Source organism: Pituophis catenifer, unplaced genomic scaffold (genome assembly GCF_029215685.1).
Source record: "Pituophis catenifer annectens isolate HBS135680 unplaced genomic scaffold, rPitCat1.0.hap2 SCAF_10, whole genome shotgun sequence".
NCBI lineage: Eukaryota > Metazoa > Chordata > Lepidosauria > Squamata > Colubridae > Pituophis > Pituophis catenifer.
In genome coordinates this window covers 6,632,609-6,651,127 of record NW_027256890.1, presented here as the reverse complement: position 1 = coordinate 6,651,127, position 18,519 = coordinate 6,632,609, and the positions used below count along the sequence as shown (strand labels likewise).

The 18,519-nt window shown below is 46.6% G+C and overlaps 1 protein-coding gene across 1 annotated transcript in view; it reads right to left on the bottom strand.

Moving 5' to 3' along the window:
- The window catches only part of EP400 (E1A binding protein p400), a 98,987-nt gene that overhangs the window by 34,384 nt on the left and 46,084 nt on the right, over nucleotides 1-18,519 (bottom strand). The window contains 10 exon segments of the mRNA XM_070951598.1: nucleotides 70-239; nucleotides 327-532; nucleotides 1,469-1,755; nucleotides 3,411-3,490; nucleotides 5,840-6,004; nucleotides 8,607-8,771; nucleotides 11,763-12,050; nucleotides 14,270-14,424; nucleotides 16,504-16,670; nucleotides 17,667-17,853. Of these exon segments, the coding sequence (XP_070807699.1) occupies nucleotides 70-239; nucleotides 327-532; nucleotides 1,469-1,755; nucleotides 3,411-3,490; nucleotides 5,840-6,004; nucleotides 8,607-8,771; nucleotides 11,763-12,050; nucleotides 14,270-14,424; nucleotides 16,504-16,670; nucleotides 17,667-17,853 (1,870 nt within the window).

Below are 18,519 nucleotides of genomic sequence, written 5' to 3'. Positions count from 1 at the left end.
TGAGCGTGCTCGGGGGGAAGAGTTACAAAAATTCAAATTCTGGAAACGAGCGAGAATAGCGAGACAGACCTGCCGCTCTTCCTGGTTCGCGCACTCATCGATTCTCACGTAGGTGAGGAAATGGAAGTTGAGGAAGCGTTCCAAGATGTCCAGCATGAGAATCATCTGGGACAAGATCAGCACCCTTCGTCCTTCTGACTTGAGCTTTTGGAGCAAGACTGCCAGGGCTTCCAGCTTCCCTGCAATGCAAGAGGAAGAATCAGAGCCGGGAGCGTGAAGTCCCTGCCAGGTGGACGGACAGGTGCAGATCAAGGTGTTTCCTCTACCTGCATCGTACTGGATCAGACGGAGGTCAGGACACGGAAGCAGCAGCCGGGGCATGGTCAGCTCATGAAGCTGGTTCAGGTAAGGCAACACCTTCTCCTTCAAGTTGTTCCGGAGGAGTTTCATTCGGTGGCTGTAAGCAGGGGGAAGCCTCGCCACGTGCAAAGATGGAGGAGCAGCCACAGCAGCGGGCAACGCGCAGAGCGCCCTTGGAAACAAAAGCACAACCGTGGCAAATGTTCCTGGGTAGGGCCATGTTGTGACCTGCCTGATTTCAAATCCCTTCAACCTTGGGGGGGGGGGGAGAGAGAATGGCCAAACCTTCTGGAGTCTGACTATTTATAGTCCAAATTCTGGAGGAGAGAGGAGGAGAGGGAGGAGGACGAAGAGGAGGAGGAGGAGAAGGAGGAGAAGAAGAAGGAGGAGAGGGAGGAGGAGGAGGAGAAGAAGGAGAAGAAGGAAGAGGAGGAGGAGGAGGAGGAGAAGGAGGAGAAGAAGGAGAGGGAGGAGGAGGAGGAGGAGAAGAAGGAGGAGGAGGAGGAGAAGGAGAAGAAGGAAGAGGAGGGAGGAGGAGGAGGAGGAGGAGGAGGAGGAGGAGGAGGAGAAGGAGGAGGAGGAGAAAAGGAGGAAGATGAAGGAGGAGGATGGCACTTCGAGCTGGAGATGAGCTCAAAGCTCAGCTGGATAATTCCCAACTCTGAATAAGATACTACAACCAGACACTACACAGGCAGGTCAAGAGTTCAGCAACATCTGGAAGGTTGAAGCTCCCCATCCTCCTCTAGAACTACCTCGCTGGTTGAAGAGGAACAGACGAAGGAGCGGGTGCATTTTTGCTACCTTACGACTGTAAGGATGGCCAAGAAATATGCAGCTCTTTAGGAGCAAAGAATGGGAGAAAATATATCCAGCCTTCCAACTACGATCATCTAGGCTCAAATTAATTACCTCAGGAGCCCGTAAAGATTAACTAGATCAGGGGGTCTCCAACCTTGGCAACTTTAAGACGTGTGGGCTTCTGGGAGTTGAAGTCCACATGTCTTCAAGTTGCCAAGCGTGGAGACCCCTGAACTAGACAACCCCCTGGGCTATTCCACAAATGCCCTTTGATAAGACTCGAGCCAAGGATGGAGCTTGGAGTCACCTGTCGACGGTGTCCCTCAAGGATTGCTGCTGCTGTTCGAGCTGCCGGGTCAACCCTCCGAGAGGGTCTTGATGATCTTTGGAGAGACCGCAGTTTACAAAGCCAGCCCAGCTCCATTTCCTGGTTCTGCCGGAGAACTGAGGCTTTGTGTTGGAGTTGCCCACCAGGGAGCAAATCCTACGAAGGTCCTTGCCGTAGACGGGAGCTCTGGAACAATGCCGTTCGTTGCAAGAAAATATCCTGTCCAAGCGTTCCTTCAGGAGCCTGTTTTTCTCCTCGAACGACTCCTTTGTAGAAGACAAAAACAAAAACAAAAACAAGAACACCCAGAGCTGTTGCAGAGATCATTAATTCTCTAAAATTATCTACAGCTACCTGCTAGTACGTAATTGCAAATGTGTGTTTTTTTTGAATCCAAATAAGGATATCTCAGGTGGCATTCTATGTACAGTTGCAAGTTTCCAATCCTAGAGGAACGTTAAGTTTTGGGTTTTCAGGGACTATAATTGCATTGATTCTCTCTCCCATTTTCAATGGGGGGCGGAGGGGGGGACTTCATAGTATTTTCTACTTTGCTTGTTCAATAATAATAATAATAATAATAATAATAATGAGGAGGAGGAGGAGGAGGAGGAAGAAGAAGAAGAAGGAGAAGGAGAAGGAGAAGGAGAAGGAGAAGGAGAAGGAGAAGGAGAAGGAGAAGGAGAAGGAGAAGGAGAAGGAGAAGGAGAAGGAGAAGGAGAAGAAACAACAACAGTGATACCCATTGTCATCGGGACACTTGGTATCATGTCCAAGAATTTTATAACATACATCAGCAAATTACAGCTTCCTGTAATAACACCAGTGGAACTGCAAAAAACTGCACTACTTGGAACATCGTACATCTTAAGAAGATGCTTGGTTGATAGCTAGGACGTTGGCAGCAACCCATATCAACCATTAGCACCAGTCAGTGGTATTTGTGATGCGTTTTTTGAATGTTCAGTTGACTGAGTTTCATGTTTAATGAATAAAAGGGATAATAACAACAACAACAACAACCTAATAATAATATAAAATCACCATCAGTCAATTGAAAAAGTAGTCATTTAAGTCATTTTGTTATGAGATAGATGTCAAATAAATTCAATAAATGAATAAGTTCAGTAAATAAGTAAATAAGTAAAAAATAAATAGATAGATAGATAGATAGATAGATAGATAGATAGATAGATAGATAGATAGATAGATAGACAGATAAATGGAACAGCTTATATTCCTGCCTTGATACTTTTAATATTATTAAACAACATCTGCCTATCCCAGATCCTTAGGAAGGACTCGGTAGGTAGACAAAAATGTCAACTCCAGACTAAACATCTGGCTGTCTATAACTACAACATAATAATTCTAACAAACTTCTTCAAGTGCTGTGATTTGTGCTCATACGATCTTCTTCTTAAGCCTTGCTTACGCCAAAAATAACTACAAAATGTAGCCTTTTCCCCCCACAATTTAAAATATGCAGCTTCATCTCGAAAAAAAGAGGACAAGCCATAATGCCAAAATGAGAATAAAGTTGCGCAAGAGGCGAAGGAAGGAAGGAAGGAAGGAAGGAGGGAGGGAGGGAGGGAGGATGAGAGAGAGAGAGAGAGAGAGAGAGAGAGAGAGAGAGAGAAAGAAAGAAAGAAAGAAAGAAAGAAAGAAAGAAAGAAAGAAAGAAAGAAAGAAAGAAAGAAAGAAAGAAAGAAAGAAAGAAGACTGTGGGAAAGAAGGAAGGAAGGAAGGAAGGAAGGAAGGAAGGAAGGAAGGAAGGAAGGAAGGAAGGAAGGAAGGAAGGAAGGAAGGAAGACTGACTGACTGTGGTATGGGGCATATCACATTAGTTCCAAAAGAGATTTGAAAGAGACCTTAATTTTGAGGCTTTGGTGGTTCGCAAATACAAAATAAGTTGCCGTACCTGTGAGTGACCGCCATGAATGCCGGACTTCAGGGACGAAGCAGAATCTCCCGATGCCAAATTAGCCCCCATGGTTCTTCCTGGAAACACAAACTTAAAACCTAAATCAAATGTTTCTATGGCTCAAGCATCCTCTTATAAAATGGCTTCGTCCTCTGAATCAAACGGTGGAGGTCATGGGGTCGCATTCACACAGATAGTCCTCCACTTACAACAGTTCCTTTAGCGTCCGTCCGAAGTTACAACACTAAAAAAAAAGGGGCGTTTCTCGTGGTCCTTCACGGTTTCCACGGTCTTAAGTGTCTTGTGACCGTTTTTCACACTTCAGACCACTGCAGCAATTCCTGTAGTCGTGTGATCAAAATTCAGACTTTTGGCATATTTGTGATGGTTTGCAACCTCCTGACAACTAAAGTCAATGGGGAAGCCAGATTCACTGAACAGTTGGGTTACTTACCTTACCGCTAAGGCCACACCTGGAATAACTGAAACCAATTTTGGTCACCGTACTACAAAAAAAGATGTTAAGACTTTGGAAAAAGTTCAGAGAAGAGCAACTAAGATGATCAAAGGCCTGGAGACTGCAGGATTTTGGGTCTGGCTAGTCTAGAGAAAAGAAGGATTGGTGTGACATGATAGCTGTATTCCAGTATTTGAGGGGCTGCCAGAGAGGAGGGGGGGGTCAACTTATTCTCCAAAGCACCAGAGGGCAGGACAAGAAACAATGGATGGAAACTAAACAAGGAGAGAAGCAACCTGGAATTGTGGAGAAACTTCCTAACAGTGAGGACAATTAAGATGTGGAACAGAAGTTGCCTTCAGAAATCATGGGTGCTCCATCACTGGAGGTTTTTAAGAAGAGTCAAGACAGTCACTTATCAGAAATGGTATAGAGCAATGATGGCTAACCTTTTTGCCGTTGCGTGCCAAAAGTGGGGGGAGCCCAGGGTGGTGACACGTGACACAGACACACCTGTGCGACCCCCACTTTTGGCACACGATGGCACAGTGGGCCCGGTAGGCCCATTTTTCGCCCTCCCCAGCTCCAGAGGCTTTCTTGGAGCCTGGGGAGGGCGAAAACAGCCTTCCCCACCTCCCCGGAGGCCCCCTGGAAGCCGGAAACGGCCCGTTTCCTGACTTCCAGTGGGCCAGAAGGCCGAAAATCAGGTGACCGGTGCGCGCATATGCGCTGCAGCTGAGCTAGGGCAACACTCACATGCCCACAGATATGGCTTCGCGTGCCACCTGTGACACATGTGCCATAGGTTCGCCATCACAGGTATAGAGTCTTCTGCTTGAACAGGGAACTGGATTAGAAGACCTCCAAGGTCCCTTCTAACTCATTCCATTCCATTCCATTCTTCATTCCAATATTCTATTCTATTCTATTCTATTCTATTCTATTCTATTCTATTCTATTCTATTCTATTCTATTCTATTCTATTCTATTCTATCTCTACTCTACATGCTATGCTGTTCTACATTCTCTTCTCTTCACAACTGCAGTGATTCATTTAACAACTGTGGCAAGTAAGGGGCTAAAATTCACTTAACAACTGAAATGTTGGGCTCAATGGTGGTCGTACGTCAAGGGCTACCTGTGCTCTGTGCCCCAGCTATCAAGAGCATCCTTGCATTTCACTACTTACTAGTCACCAAGTGCAATTAGAAATATCCGCAGATATTTCTTTCTCGTTAATGGGCACTTACTTGCTGTAGGAAAAAAGCTTTACAAGGGGCATTTAAAATAAAAAAAAGTTTAAATGTTCACATTTAAGAATAGAATAGAATAGAATAACAGAGTTGGAAGGGTCCTTGGAGGTCTTCTAGTCCAACCCCCTGCCCAGGCAGGAAACCTTACACCACTTCAGACAAATGGTTATCCAACAACTTCTTAAAAATTTCCAGTGTTGGAGCATTCACAACTTGTGAATGTTCCACTGGTTGATTGTTCTAATTGACAAGAAGTTTCTCCTTAGTTCTAAGTTGCTTCTCTCCTTGATTAGTTTCCACCCATTGCTTCTTGTTCTACCCTCAGGTGCTTTGGAGAATAGCTTGACTCCCTCTTCTTTGTGGCAGCCCCTGATATTGGAACACTGTTATCAGGTCTCCCCTAGTCCTTCTTTTCATAAAACTAGACATACCCAGTTCCTGCAACCGTTCTTTATATGTTTTAGCCTCCAGGCCTTTGATCATCTTGGTTGCTCTTCTCTGCACTCTTTCTAGTCCCCACATCTTTTTTACATCATGGCGATCAAAACTGGATGCAATATTCCAATTTAAGGTTTGCAAACATTGCTGGCTGCAGTTGCGGTGGCTTCATCGATAATTCTGGTTCGTTGTCCTCTCGTGAATGCTCTGAGGGTCACAGCAATGCAGGAATTGGGACAGGTAAGGCGGAAAGATGGACGCAAACGAAGGCTCCTTACCTGGCTGAGTTCCTGACGAAGTCTGCAACCCTACTGGATGTTGGTTCCCTAGTGCATTGAGAGCATTTTGGACAGTCCCAGGCTGGGGCACCGTCTGCACCACCACAGGACCCTGAGGTCGGAGATATTGGGGTCCCGGAGCCGAAACAATTTGCAGGACACTGCCTGGAGGGGTAGAAATTTGAAGGGAAAGAAAAAGGGACTGACTTTTTCAGGAACTACTGTATTTTTCGGACTATAAGATGCACTTTTTTTGTCTCCTAAAAGAGGGGTGAAAATGTCTGTGCATCTTATAGGCTGAATATTGCCAAAGCCCTGCCCACCCGCCAGCCATTTTTTGGCCTCCACACACCCTGTTTTGGGGCCTCTTTTCGGCCTGTTTTAGAGGCTTTTTTCGGCCCGTTTTTTCAGAAAAACGGCCTGAAAAAAGTCTCGAAAACAGCCTGAAAAAAGATTCAAAAACAGGCTGAAAATAGCCTCAAAAACGGCCCAAAAAAAGCCTTGAAAATGGCCCGAAAAAAGCCTCAAAAACAGCCCAAAATTAGCCTCAAAAACGGCCTGAAAAAAGGCTGGAAAAGGGCAGAGAAAAGGCCCGAAAAGGAAAAGTTTACCATCACTGCAACATCCCCACAATCACACGATCAAAATCTGGGCCCTTGGCAACCGACATACATTTAACAATGGCTGCAGCATCTCAGGGATATGCGATCACCTCATGGCGACCTTCCCAGCCCAATTCCGACAAGTGAAGTCAATGGGGGAAGCTGGAATCCCTTTAAGGCCGCATAATTCACTTAAACACTTGTAGGGATTTGCTTTAAACTTCCGTGGCAAAAAAAAAGGGTCGTAAAACGGAGCAAAACTCCTAGTGCGTGCATGCACAGAGCTGCCCGAAGGCAAGAACAGTTAAAACAAAAGGGATGACTCGGGAGTAAGGCCTGGAGATGATTGGCCCCTCCCATAAGGCTTAAAAGAAGAGCAAAGGCACGTGGCCCCTTTACAGGAAAGCAACGTTGTTAATTCTGTTCCCAGTTGGCATCTCTGTTTGATTCTGGACTCCATGTGGCTTTGCCAAGTAGGTCTTTGGCAGCATGTGAAGGGAGATAAAGGTTGGCGATTATCCCGAAGGACTTCTCCCGAAGGACTTTTTGCAACTAATTGGGACTCAGCTGTGAATGAACGTAATTCACAGCTGTTGCAATAAAAGAGGTTTTGGGGACTACTCATGTGTTTTAATGACTCAGGAAGCCGAGGTCACAACACTCCTGAATGGGAATGATCCGGGAGGGTTAGCTTGACAATTTAGAATAGTGTCAGCCCTGAAGCCATTTTCTCCTGGGACCTTCACGGCTGCCACAGTGGAGATGACTCGAGCTGTGGGAACAGGAGGGAGGTGGAGGTAGAGATAGCTGGGGGATTGTAGCCAAAATAAAATTCTTTCCTCTGAGAACCAAGGACTTTCCCCCCAGGTGCAAGGAGGTGGGATCGAAGACCAACTGACCCTTGGGCTGTGACCTGATTGGACCATGTGATGGATTGCATGGGCAGGGGAAATAAAACTTTACTTTTAACTTGGGGGAGACCCGAGTAGGGATTTAGAGTGAGGTTTCCCCAGATGTGCCAATATGACATGCCTAATAAATCTATACTTTAGATTTGCCAATATGCCTGCCTTGGAGTTTTGCTTCTGTTGGGTGTGTTACTTGGAACCCTGACAAATAGGATGGCGTAGGAAGCAAAGCTGTTACAGAATCTGGTAGTACTTCTAGAAATACTTTGAAACATCCTCCCAGAGGAGGGCAACAGAAACAGACCATGAAGTGGGTGTGTGGGGTCTCTAACAATGCTTTGAGCTCTAAGCGCTTATAAGCAGTGTCCTGAATAATGGGAAGTGAGCTTCCTATGATCTTCTCCACTGTCCTCACTACTCTCTGTATGGATTTTCTATCTGAGGCACTGCTGCCACCAAATCAAACAGGGATGCAATTGTCCTTAATGTCCACAACCGGAAGACCACGCAAAATTCAAAATAAGTCCCAGGAAGCACGGGAGGATCACCCACCCCAATCGAGAAAAACGCTGGGGATGGGGAAGCTCCCCGGAGGTGTTCTTGTTCTGACCCAGCCTTCGCAGAAGGAAGAAACAGATTCCCCACGAAAAAAAACCCCTCTTTATTTACACATTGGGAATTAACTGCCTTCACCAACAGAAAGTCCAGACGAGAGTCCTGCAAGAAGTTAACTAAAAGAATAGTCCTTATCAGCTTGTTATGATAAATGCAAGGCTGGGAGGCTGCAAATTAAGTCAGTTCAAACAGAGAAATAGACAAACCTCAGTTCTGGCAAAGCAGTCTTTGTCTCCCGAAACACACAAGGAGCAAACTTTCCAGAAATGCGAACGGTTGTCTGTGACAACCAAACCGCTCCCCTTTCCTCCTATTTATTCTCCAGCCAGGGAGGGGCCATTCAGTGTCCACATTTGTTTTGCTTCCTGAGCCATCTCATTGTTGGCTGTTCACCTCTCCTATCTGCTCTGTACATATGCGCATCTGGAACAGGCCCCAGCTGTTCTTCCTCCCTACTTATCGCCGCCTCCGAAGGCAGCTGGTAAATGTCGGATGGCCCTGGCTCTATCTCTGTGTCCAACGCTGAGCATCCATCAGAGCCTTCCCCAGGCTCCAGAACTGGCCCAAGTTCTTCCCTAACCTCCTCATTGTCTGAGCCTGCCGCCGGCTGATGGGCCACAACAGTTCTTCAAAGTTACTCACCTTGCAGTTGTAGAGGCTGTCCTGCGGTCAGCTGGCGGAGTTGGCTGTGAGACAGAGTGAATTTATTCCCCTGGAACTGCAGCGTCACCGGCGTCTCCGGCTGCGTGATCCGGCCCTGTGCCCCTGCAATGGAAGCCAGCTGGGCTATTTTGACCACTTCACCACCTGGGGGAGAGGGGTGGAAGCACCCGTGAAGAAGGGGAGGGCGAGGCAGGTGGGGGGGGGGGCTTCTCCCAGACATTCCCTGGTTTCCTGTCGTGGTGGTTAGTAAAACGGAGGATGTGAACCACATGCAGAGATGGAAGAGAATGCAGAGGTGGGAGCGGAGAGCGGGAGGGAGGGAGGGAGGGGAGGAGGGAAGTGTCATCCAAGAAGTTCCACAGGTACAGCTTTGATACAGGTGTGACGGGCCAATTGCATCAGGCTCACTTTCTTTAAATGCGCAACGGTGGGGTGATTGGGGCAGGCCGAGGACAGAGATCCTTCCACTTTCACAGGTTAACAAGCGTGACCTGGAAAAAACTCACGTGACACTTCAGAAAAGAGAGAGAAGAAAAGTCCTTAAGGTCGGGGACCTCTACTGCCTTTTCAAAAGCAAACACTAACACAGCTCAAGAGAGGTAGGAATTAACAATGCACAGGGCACACGGAATAATTGACCAGAAAAAGTATATATAAAGTAGTGGCCAAAATTGTGGAAACCTTTTGGGAAGAGTGTATTTTTGAGGTTTGATGGCTAATAACACCACTTTTTTTTTTTTGGAGTTTCAAGATAATCCTATTCCACTGCTGGAATGGCCTGGGAATAGCCCAGACCTTAACCCAGTTTGAAAATCTATGGAGCCCACTAAAGAAACTGGTTAGTTGGAAGTAACCCAGCAATAAAACCCAGTTAATAGAAACCATCATTCAATCTTGGTTTCACATTATAACAGCTGCAGAACTAAAAGGCTTGGTTCACTCCATGGGAAGACGTTGTAAGGCCGTCATTCATGCTAAAGGTTACCCAACGAAGTATTAACTGACATGGTGATAATTTTTGTATATCTCATTTTTTCTATGGTGATCGTTTTTGTATATCCTTTTTTCTATGTGTTTCATTTTTCTTCTTTATACTGTAACTGCTATTCTAATAGCAAATCCTTCATAAAAGTTATGGCATTACATTCTTGATTAAATTATCTTTCCATATAATTTTATGGTACTACTCCAAAAAACAAAAGTGGTGTTATTAGCTAGCTTTAGAAAATACACTTTTCCTAAAAGGTTTCCACAATTTTGGCCACTACTGTATATATATTTGACTGCTTTACAAATTTTGGGCTTGGAGATCAACGCAAAAGCAGATTCATTGGACCTCCCAATCCCATTTGCAGATGATCCCCAAGGGATTTGATTTCCCCAATTCATTGGAAACGTCCAATTAGCAACGACGAATTTTCTACTGGGGAGGTCGGTAAGCTTCATGCAGTTCTAGCCAAAAGGACTCGGATTCAGCAAATGTATTATTTCAGTGCACAGAAGGTTATCTTGTCACAGACTCCCTCTGATGAAGAATTGAAGGTTTATTGGTTGGAAGTGACAATTTTTTGGGTGTGTGTGTGTGTGTGTGTGTCCCCCTGCAATGAATGAAACATGAAGTTTGGGCTCTATTCACATGAAGCGAAACGCTTCTCCGTAAAATCAACTCAGAAAGGGAAAAAGAAAAAAAAAATCAGAATTTTTAATGCTTGGAAACCCCTCCAAACGTTAAATCTCCAAAGTTTTGGAGTTGAACGTGGCATGTTGGTTTGACTTTTATAAAGGCAGTGGGTTCCCCCGGGGGGAAACATTAGTACAACAGTGCTCGAGAGTCTCTAAGAGCAAGGGTGGGTGACCCTGGCTCCTTTACCACCTGTGGACTTCAACTCCCAGAATCCCTGGCTCAGGAATTCTGGGAGTTGCAGTCCGCAGGTGGTAAAGGGGCCGGAGTCACCCACCATTGCTCCAGATGTGCTAATAGTTCATCTACCATCGGAAATAGACCGCCTTAGGCCTGTTCCTAGCCCAGCTTCCCATTCTTCCTTACGGAGTGTGAGATTCCTTCCTGTGAGGTTAGTGTTCTCCAAAAAAAATGAAAGAATTAAATTAGGAGGAAATGTGTTTTTTTCTTCCTTTCCCAAAATTTAAGTTTCCGAGGAAGGCTGACCAAAAAGAAGAAACATGCAGAAGTGAGATTAAGTTGACACCGCTAATGTGCAGGTAGTCCTTGACTTAACCACAACAACGAAGTCCAAAGTTTACGTGGCTAGGCGAGGCAGTCCTTAAGCGACTCGTGCCCCATTTTACAGCCTTTTGTTGTGGCCACATTGGTTAAATTAATCACTTAATGTAGTCATTAAGCGAATCAGGCGGTCGTTAAAACGAATCTGGCTGCCCCGGTTGACCTTGCTCATCCGGAAACCGCCTGGAAAGGTTTCCAGTGGAAATCACTGGTGCAACCGTCGCACGTCCATGCCAGTTGCCGAGATTTTCACGTGGGAGATGCTGAAAGTGTTTTGAATGTGCCGTTAACTTCGGACTGTCACTAATGAAAGGGTTTTAAGTCAAGGACTACCTGTGTGTTCACATCAATTTTCGGAGCCTTTCCCCACCCTTTATCTAAACACCGCTTCACAGTGCTTTTACAGCCCTCTCTAAGCGGTTTACAGAGTCAGCCTATTGCCCTCCAACCATCTGAATCCTCGTTTTACCCACCTCGGAAGGATGGAAAGGCTGAGTCAACTTTTACTGGCGAGACTCGAACTGCCGAACTGCAGGCAGCTGGCAGTCGGCAGAAGTAACCCTGCACTACTGCATTCTAACCACTGCGCCACCGTGGCTCTTGTGTTGCACTTAAAAAAAACAAACCCAAAGCTTTTTGTTCCCCAAATAAGCAAAGTAAAACGGTGAGCAAAGCAAACTCCAAAGGGGAGGAGAATGGAAAGGGAAGGAGCAAACCGAGCCCCCGTCCAAATATCTCTCCTATATCTATATGCGTATCCCTGCACACATTGTTAGGGTGCCTAATAACTTAACCTCAGGGAAGCTTTGGAAAAGAGGAGGAGGAGGGAGGAGGAGGAGGAAGAGGAGGAGGAGGCTGGAGAAACCTAGGAAGCAGGGCAGAGGGGCACTTACTGGGTAACCGAGCCTGTGCCTGACTGGTTAACAGGAGCCTCTGAGGCAGGACACTCTGTTGGATGGTGGGTGGGGGGGCCTGTGGCTGGGCCTGCCCTAGCTGGAGGCCCGGGGCGGTAGCCTGGCCCCGCAGTTTCACTGGATGGGCCGGGCTAGTTGCGTTGGCGAAGGTCATTGCTGGCTGATGTCTTGGAGGAGGAAGAGGAAGAGGAGAAGGAGGAGGAACACTGGAGGAAGACTGCAATTGTGATGGCGCTGCGGTGGCAGCCGAGGAGACGGCAACGGCGGCTGCAATCAATAAGGTCAGGGGGTATAAGCGGTTAGAGTCGGTCCTTTTTTTCCCCCTTTCGAGCAACGGAGAAATTTCAGCGGTCACAAGTTTTAAACGTCTGGGGTGGGGAGGTGGGGGGGGGGAACTGAGTACAGACAGGTTGCCTTAAAAAAAAAAAAAAAGCAAGGAAAATCCAGTCATTTGGGAGCCTTAAATGAGTGGCGCGGTTGGCCTAGAAGTGGAGCTCTAGCCTTGCAATCGGGAGGCTGTGAATTCGATCCTAGATAGAGGCAGATATTTCTCTTTTGGGACACACTGAGAATATATCTGCTGAATATAACTCCACACTGGCAACAGGAAAGGCATCCGGCCATTAAAACACTCTGCCAGCTCCATTCAGTTGCCCAGACTCCACCCCGCAGGGGATGGGGTCGTTAAAATGAAGATGACTTGGGAGCCTTAAATCAAGGCGCTGAAAGCGACTCTATGCTTGAATTCAGCTTCACGGCAGCCGCGCACGTAAACACACATGCACAAACACACGGGAACACAACTTTGGGGAGGAGCAGGGGAGAGGGGAGAGTTCAGGTGGGTTTGCCAGCTCTTCGCTTCAAAAGCTTGGAAGGCTTTCCAACATGAAACTTTATCAAAGGAGAGCCGGGGTGGTATAAAGAGAGCCAGGTTGGTTAAGGTGCCGGGCTAGAAAGCGGGAGACGGTGAGTTCTAGTTCTTCCCTTTGGCAAGAAAACCAGGTGGGTGACCTTAAGCCAGTCTCTCTCTCTCTGTCTGTCTGTCTGTCCACAGTTTTTTTTAATTTATCTCTCTATTTCTCTCTCTCTCTCTCTATCCATCCATCCATCCAATATCTCTCTATCTCTCCATTTATCATCTATCATCTCTCTCTCTCTCTCCCTCCCTCCCTCCCTCCCTCTCTCTCTCTCCCCCTCCCTCTCTCCCTCCCTCCCTCTCTCTCTCAGGGTTGTTGTTGTGGGGAAAAGAGGAGGAGGGGAAAAAAAGATGTTGGATACATTTGCTGCCTTGAGTAATTTGTAAAAATAATAGTGGTGGGATACAAACAAAGAAACAAACAAATAAGTAGGGGTGCCCTGAAGAAGCAGCTTCATCATCCTAACCACTCACTGAATTTGAGACCAAACAAAGACACACAAACACACACACAGTCTAAACATACTGCTGGAAATGTTCACTTTCAGCTCAAGCTGAAACATTAAAAAAAAAAAAGGATGATGAAAACACAGGTAAGAGGAGGCTTGCTTGAATGCTTCGATACCTTCCATTCCAGATTTTCGAACAAAGCACAATGAAGTCACTCTGAGGACGAGCCAAAATGAGGTTAGTGAACAGGCTGGGATTGACTTCATTAAAACCAAGCTTGGGATGCAGAATTTTAAGCATTTAAGCCCCAAGTCGCTTGCCTGGACCATCTCCAGAAAGAGCATGACAATTGGCTGTCGTTCATTTTTTTATTCCCTTTGATTCAAAATTTTAAATCAAAAGGGGGAAAAATGGACGGGGTAGGAGAGTTTAAAATCAGCTCTTCAGAGTTAAATCCATCAAAATGAAATCTGCTTAGTGTCACTTGATGGTGGTGATGAGTGGTGTATAAATTGAACAAATGAAATAAAAATGTCTGGAAATGTCTCAGCCCAAGGGAATTGAACAAGAGCATCCTGCCTTGAAGTTCAGGAAGTTGCCCACCAAAACCTAGGAAAGCACCTTGAAGAACCACAGAATTGGGTTCACAATTTACAGAACCACCTCAGAATTGAGCTTCCAAAGGCCAGCTCAGGACGCATTCAAGAGAAACCATTGAATGCAGCTCAAGCCAGGTGAGAAGGTCAGGTAAAAGACCTGGGAATCCTTCATCAAAAATCCCAAGTGGACAACTCAACATCTGTAAAACCCAGCCTGGCCTGAGATCCACATCTGGAAATGCTGGTTCGAGAAAATATGATTAGGCGGATCTACCCAATCCGTGCACTCCAGTAGGATGACTGACTTCAGCTTCCTCAACTTTGATTTCATCCAGAGGTGCAGGAATTCCAACCTGAGCTGGTAATTATGGTTGTGGTGAACCTCAATAGATCAGGAAGACACCAGGTTGAGGAAGACTGGTTTGTCATGGGGGAGGGAGGGTGAGAGGATGAGCATGAAAGGGGAACCCACCCACCCTTGTTGACAAGGAAGGAAACCCGAGAAGGATCAACTTTCTCACCTTGATTGGCAGACACCGTCGTCATGGGAGATCTTCCACGCACTTGGGTCTGTTGGGCAACCGTAGCCACACTGGTGGCCCGCTGCACTTGAGCACTAGGAAAGGTGACCATCTTGCCTTCAGGTTTTTGTCCGTACTGAACAGGTTGAAACAATCTGGAAAAAAAAGAAACCCCAACAATGGTTCGGTGCTATGATGATTTCCCACACAGTACTCTTGGAGTCATCAGCAAAGAAAAAAAGAACACCAAGCAAAATGTATTTCAGAGACTTCTTTCGGCCATATTTTAAAATTGAGGAAAATTCTCTGCTCAAGGAAGAGAAGGATTTGGGGGTTCTCCTGTCTTAAGCCAAAGGCACGCTCCAGCATCCTTTTTAATCTCTCAAGATCCAGATGGATCTTGACAGGTTGGAACCCAGGGCCCTATCTCACAAAATGAAATTCAATGTAGGAAAAAGTAAAGTCTTACACTTAGGCAAGAAAAACCAAAAGTACACATAGAGACTGGGTGAAACCAGGCTTAATAGCAGCAACTGTGAGAGGGATCTTGCAGTCTTAGTGGACAACCAATTTAATATGAGCCAACAGTGTGCGGCGGCAGCCAAAAAATCCAACACAATTCTAAATTGCATTAACAGAGGGATACAATCAAGATCAAGTGAGGTACTAATACCAGTCTATAAAGTCTTAGTAAGACCACACCTAGAATCCTGCATCCAGTTTTGGTTACCACACACACAAAAAAGATGTTCAGACTCTAGGAAGAATGCAGAAAAGAGCAACCAATATGATTAGGCGAAACATACGATGAACGGTTGCAGGAACTGGGCATGGCTAGTCTAGTGAAGAAAAGAGAAGGACCAGAGGAGACAGGATAGCATCTTCCAATATTTGAGGGGCTGATACAGAGAGGAAGGGGTCAAGCTATTTCCCAAAGCACCTGAAGGCCAGACAAGGAATAATGGATGGAAACTGAACAAGGAGAGATTCAACCTGGAAATAAGGAGATTCAACCTGGACAGTGAGAGCAATCAACCAATGGAATAGAAGTTGCCTTCAGAAGTTGTGGGAGCTTCATCACTGGAGGCTTTCAAGAAGGGACTGGACTGCCATTTGTCAGAAATGGTGTAGGGTCTCCTGCTTGGGTGGGGGAGTTGGACTAGATGACCTACAAGGTCCATTTCCCACTCTGTTAAGTTGTTAATGACCTTAGCATGGGAGGGGAGTCAAATATTTAGGGGATGGGTATGGTGCCCTAACCCAGCAGCCTCCAACCTTTTGAGCACCAGGGACTGGTTCTGTGGAGAGTTTTTTTTTCCACAGACTGAAGGGGGCGTAATTTTGCATGCTGCCTGTATCCCATGGATGGGGCTTCGCTTGTTTGTATTGGCCTCTTTTTGGCATACCGTGGCTCAGTGCCGGTTCACAGACCAGGAGTTGGGGACCTCTGCCCTAACCCTTGGAGATGCTTTAAGCTCCCTCCCTCCCTCCTTCCTTCCTTCGAATGCTTGAACGCCATTCTGAAATTGAGACCCGTGCTTGCGACTGTGAGCATCTGTTCTGACCTAGGCTTCCCCAGCAGCACGAAGCAGAGTCCTCGTCCCAATAAACCCCTTTTATTTAATTGACAGTGAATTCCTCTCCAGTAAAGTCTTTCCTCTCCCACAGTCTTTCAAGATAGTTCACCATTACCGACCTTTATCAGGCTTGGAGAGTGGCCAGGCCAATATCTTTTAGACGCTGCAATACTTGGCAAGGATGTAGGATTGATCTAATTGTCTCCTGCAAACTCCATTCCCCTTTTGCTCCTCTTTTATTCCCTATGGGAATTTATACCTTTTACCATCCACCTGTGGCCTTACTCCCGAGTCGGCCCTTGTTCTTTAGCTGTTCTCTTTGTCTGGCAATTCTGCACATGCACACACTGGGAACAGGGTCCAGATGCTCGTCTGCCTCACTGATGTCTGACTCCAAAGGCAGCCGATAACTGTCAGACGGCCCTAGCCCCCTCTCTGCCTCCGACGCAGAGCTCTCATCAGAGCCTTCCCCAGACTCCAGGACTGGCCCATGTTCCTCCCCAACCTCCTCACTGTCCGAGTCTGCTGCCATATCCGCTGGCGAGCCACAACAGCATCAACATGCCACGCAAAACTGAACAGGGACAACTGTCCGATCAACATTACCATTGGCTGAAAAAGGGGCGGTGACGTTATGGAAGCCTGGGTGCTGCTTACCTGTTGGGCTTCAGCTTGACGGGAGGCGGCCTGGGAGGCGGCAGGGGAGAGGTGTAAATCTCTTCGATAAGCTTCCGTGTTATTTTTTGCTTGGGCACCACCTGGGATTCATACCGCGTCATTTTCTTCTCGAGCCCGATCAGGTCAAAGAGATTCAGGTCTGCAACCTAGAGGATGGCCAAGAGGGAAGAAAGCGTATCTTGGGTACCTGTTATGATTTGATTTAGTCCCTTTATTTAGTAGACTGATGATCTTACCTAGTTGGGTCACGAAAGGGCTGCAAGAAAACAACCAAGCTCAGAGAGCATCAAGGACCCTACAATCGTTGTCCCCTGCCTCCTCTTGTCTCCTTCTCCTCTACTCTGCAAACCCCATTCTTTTCTAGCACTGATGATGCTACCTAGTTGGGTCCTGAAACATCTGACCTCCTCCTCCTCATCACCTCTACAAACCTCACTCTCTTCTAGCACTAATGATGTTACTTAAGTTTGGTAATGAAAGGTCTGCAAGAAAACAACCAAGCTCAAAGAGCATCAAGGACCCCACAGTCTTTCTTTTCTTCCTCCTCCCGACTCCTCCTCTTCCACTCTGCAAATCCCATTCTTTTCTAGCACTGATGATGCTACCTAGTTGGGTTATGAAATGTTTGCAAGAAAACCACCGAGCTCAGAGAGCAACAAGGACCCAACAGTTCAACCTTGAGTTGCAAAGGTTCTTTTCTATCATTAGTCCATTTCATCTCTCTCTCTCTCTCTCTCTCTCTCTCTCTCTCTCTCTCTCTCTCTCTCTCTCTCTCTCTCTCTCTCTCAATCTCTCTCTTTCTCTCTCTCTCACACACACACACAATTATATTGTGGAGTCCTTGGTTGCACCTTGGAGCAGAAAAATAAAATTAGAAATGAGAAGTCGAAAGGATTTTCACTCTTCTATCATTAGTCCATTTCATCTTCCCATCTCTCTCTCTCTCCCTCTCTCTCTCTCTCTCTCTCTCTCCCTCCCTCCCTCTCTCTCTCTCTCTCTCTCACACACACACACACACACACATTGTGGAGTCCTTGGTCACACCTTGGGGCAAAAGAATAAAATCAGAAATAAGAAGTCGGAAAGGTTCTCCCTCTTCCTCACCCAACAGGGCACCTTGCGAGTCCAACCCTTCAACTCACCTTCCACAGGCTGGTCTCTAAGGCTTTTAAGGCCAGCGAGGCGGTCGAGAACTGCAAGGCCTCCGAAACGTAAGAGGAGCCGCATAGCCGAGGGTTGATCAGATCCGGGTGGTTGCAGATCTTCTGCAGCTGCATCAAGACGTGAAGAACGCTGACAAAGTGCCCGCTTTTCACAGCATCTTGGGTCCTGCCGAGAGAGAAGAAATCAGAGGCATAAGCTATTTTCCAAGGCACCCGAAGGCCAGACAAGGAAGAATGGATGGAAACTGAACAAGGAGAGATTCAACCTAGAAATAAGGAGACATTTTCTGACAGTGAGAACAATCAACCAATGGAACAGAAGTTGCCTTCAGAAGTTGTGGGAGCTTCATCACTGGAAGCTTTCAAGAAGAGACTGGACTGCCATCTGTCAGAAATGGTGTGTAGGGTCTCCTGCTTGGGTGGAGGGTTGGAGTAGATGACCTACAAGGTCCCTTCCAACTCTGCTAATCTGAATCTATCTAATATGATCAAAAGCCTGGAAACTAAAACATGCGATGAATGGTTGCAGGAACTGGGCATGGCTGGTCTAGTGAAGAGAAGGACCAGGGGAGACAGGATAGCAGTCTTCCAATATTGGAGGGGCTGCCACAGAAAGGAGGAAGGGGGTCAACCTATTTTCCAAAGCACCTGAAGGCCAACAAAGGAATAATGGATGGAAACTGATCAAGGAGAGATTCAACCTGGAAAGAAGGAAGAATTTTCTGACAATGAGAACAATCAACCCATGGAACAGAAGTTTCCTTCAGAAGTTGTGGGAGCTTCATCATTGGAGGCCTTCAAGAAGAGACTGGACTGCCATCTGTCAAAAATG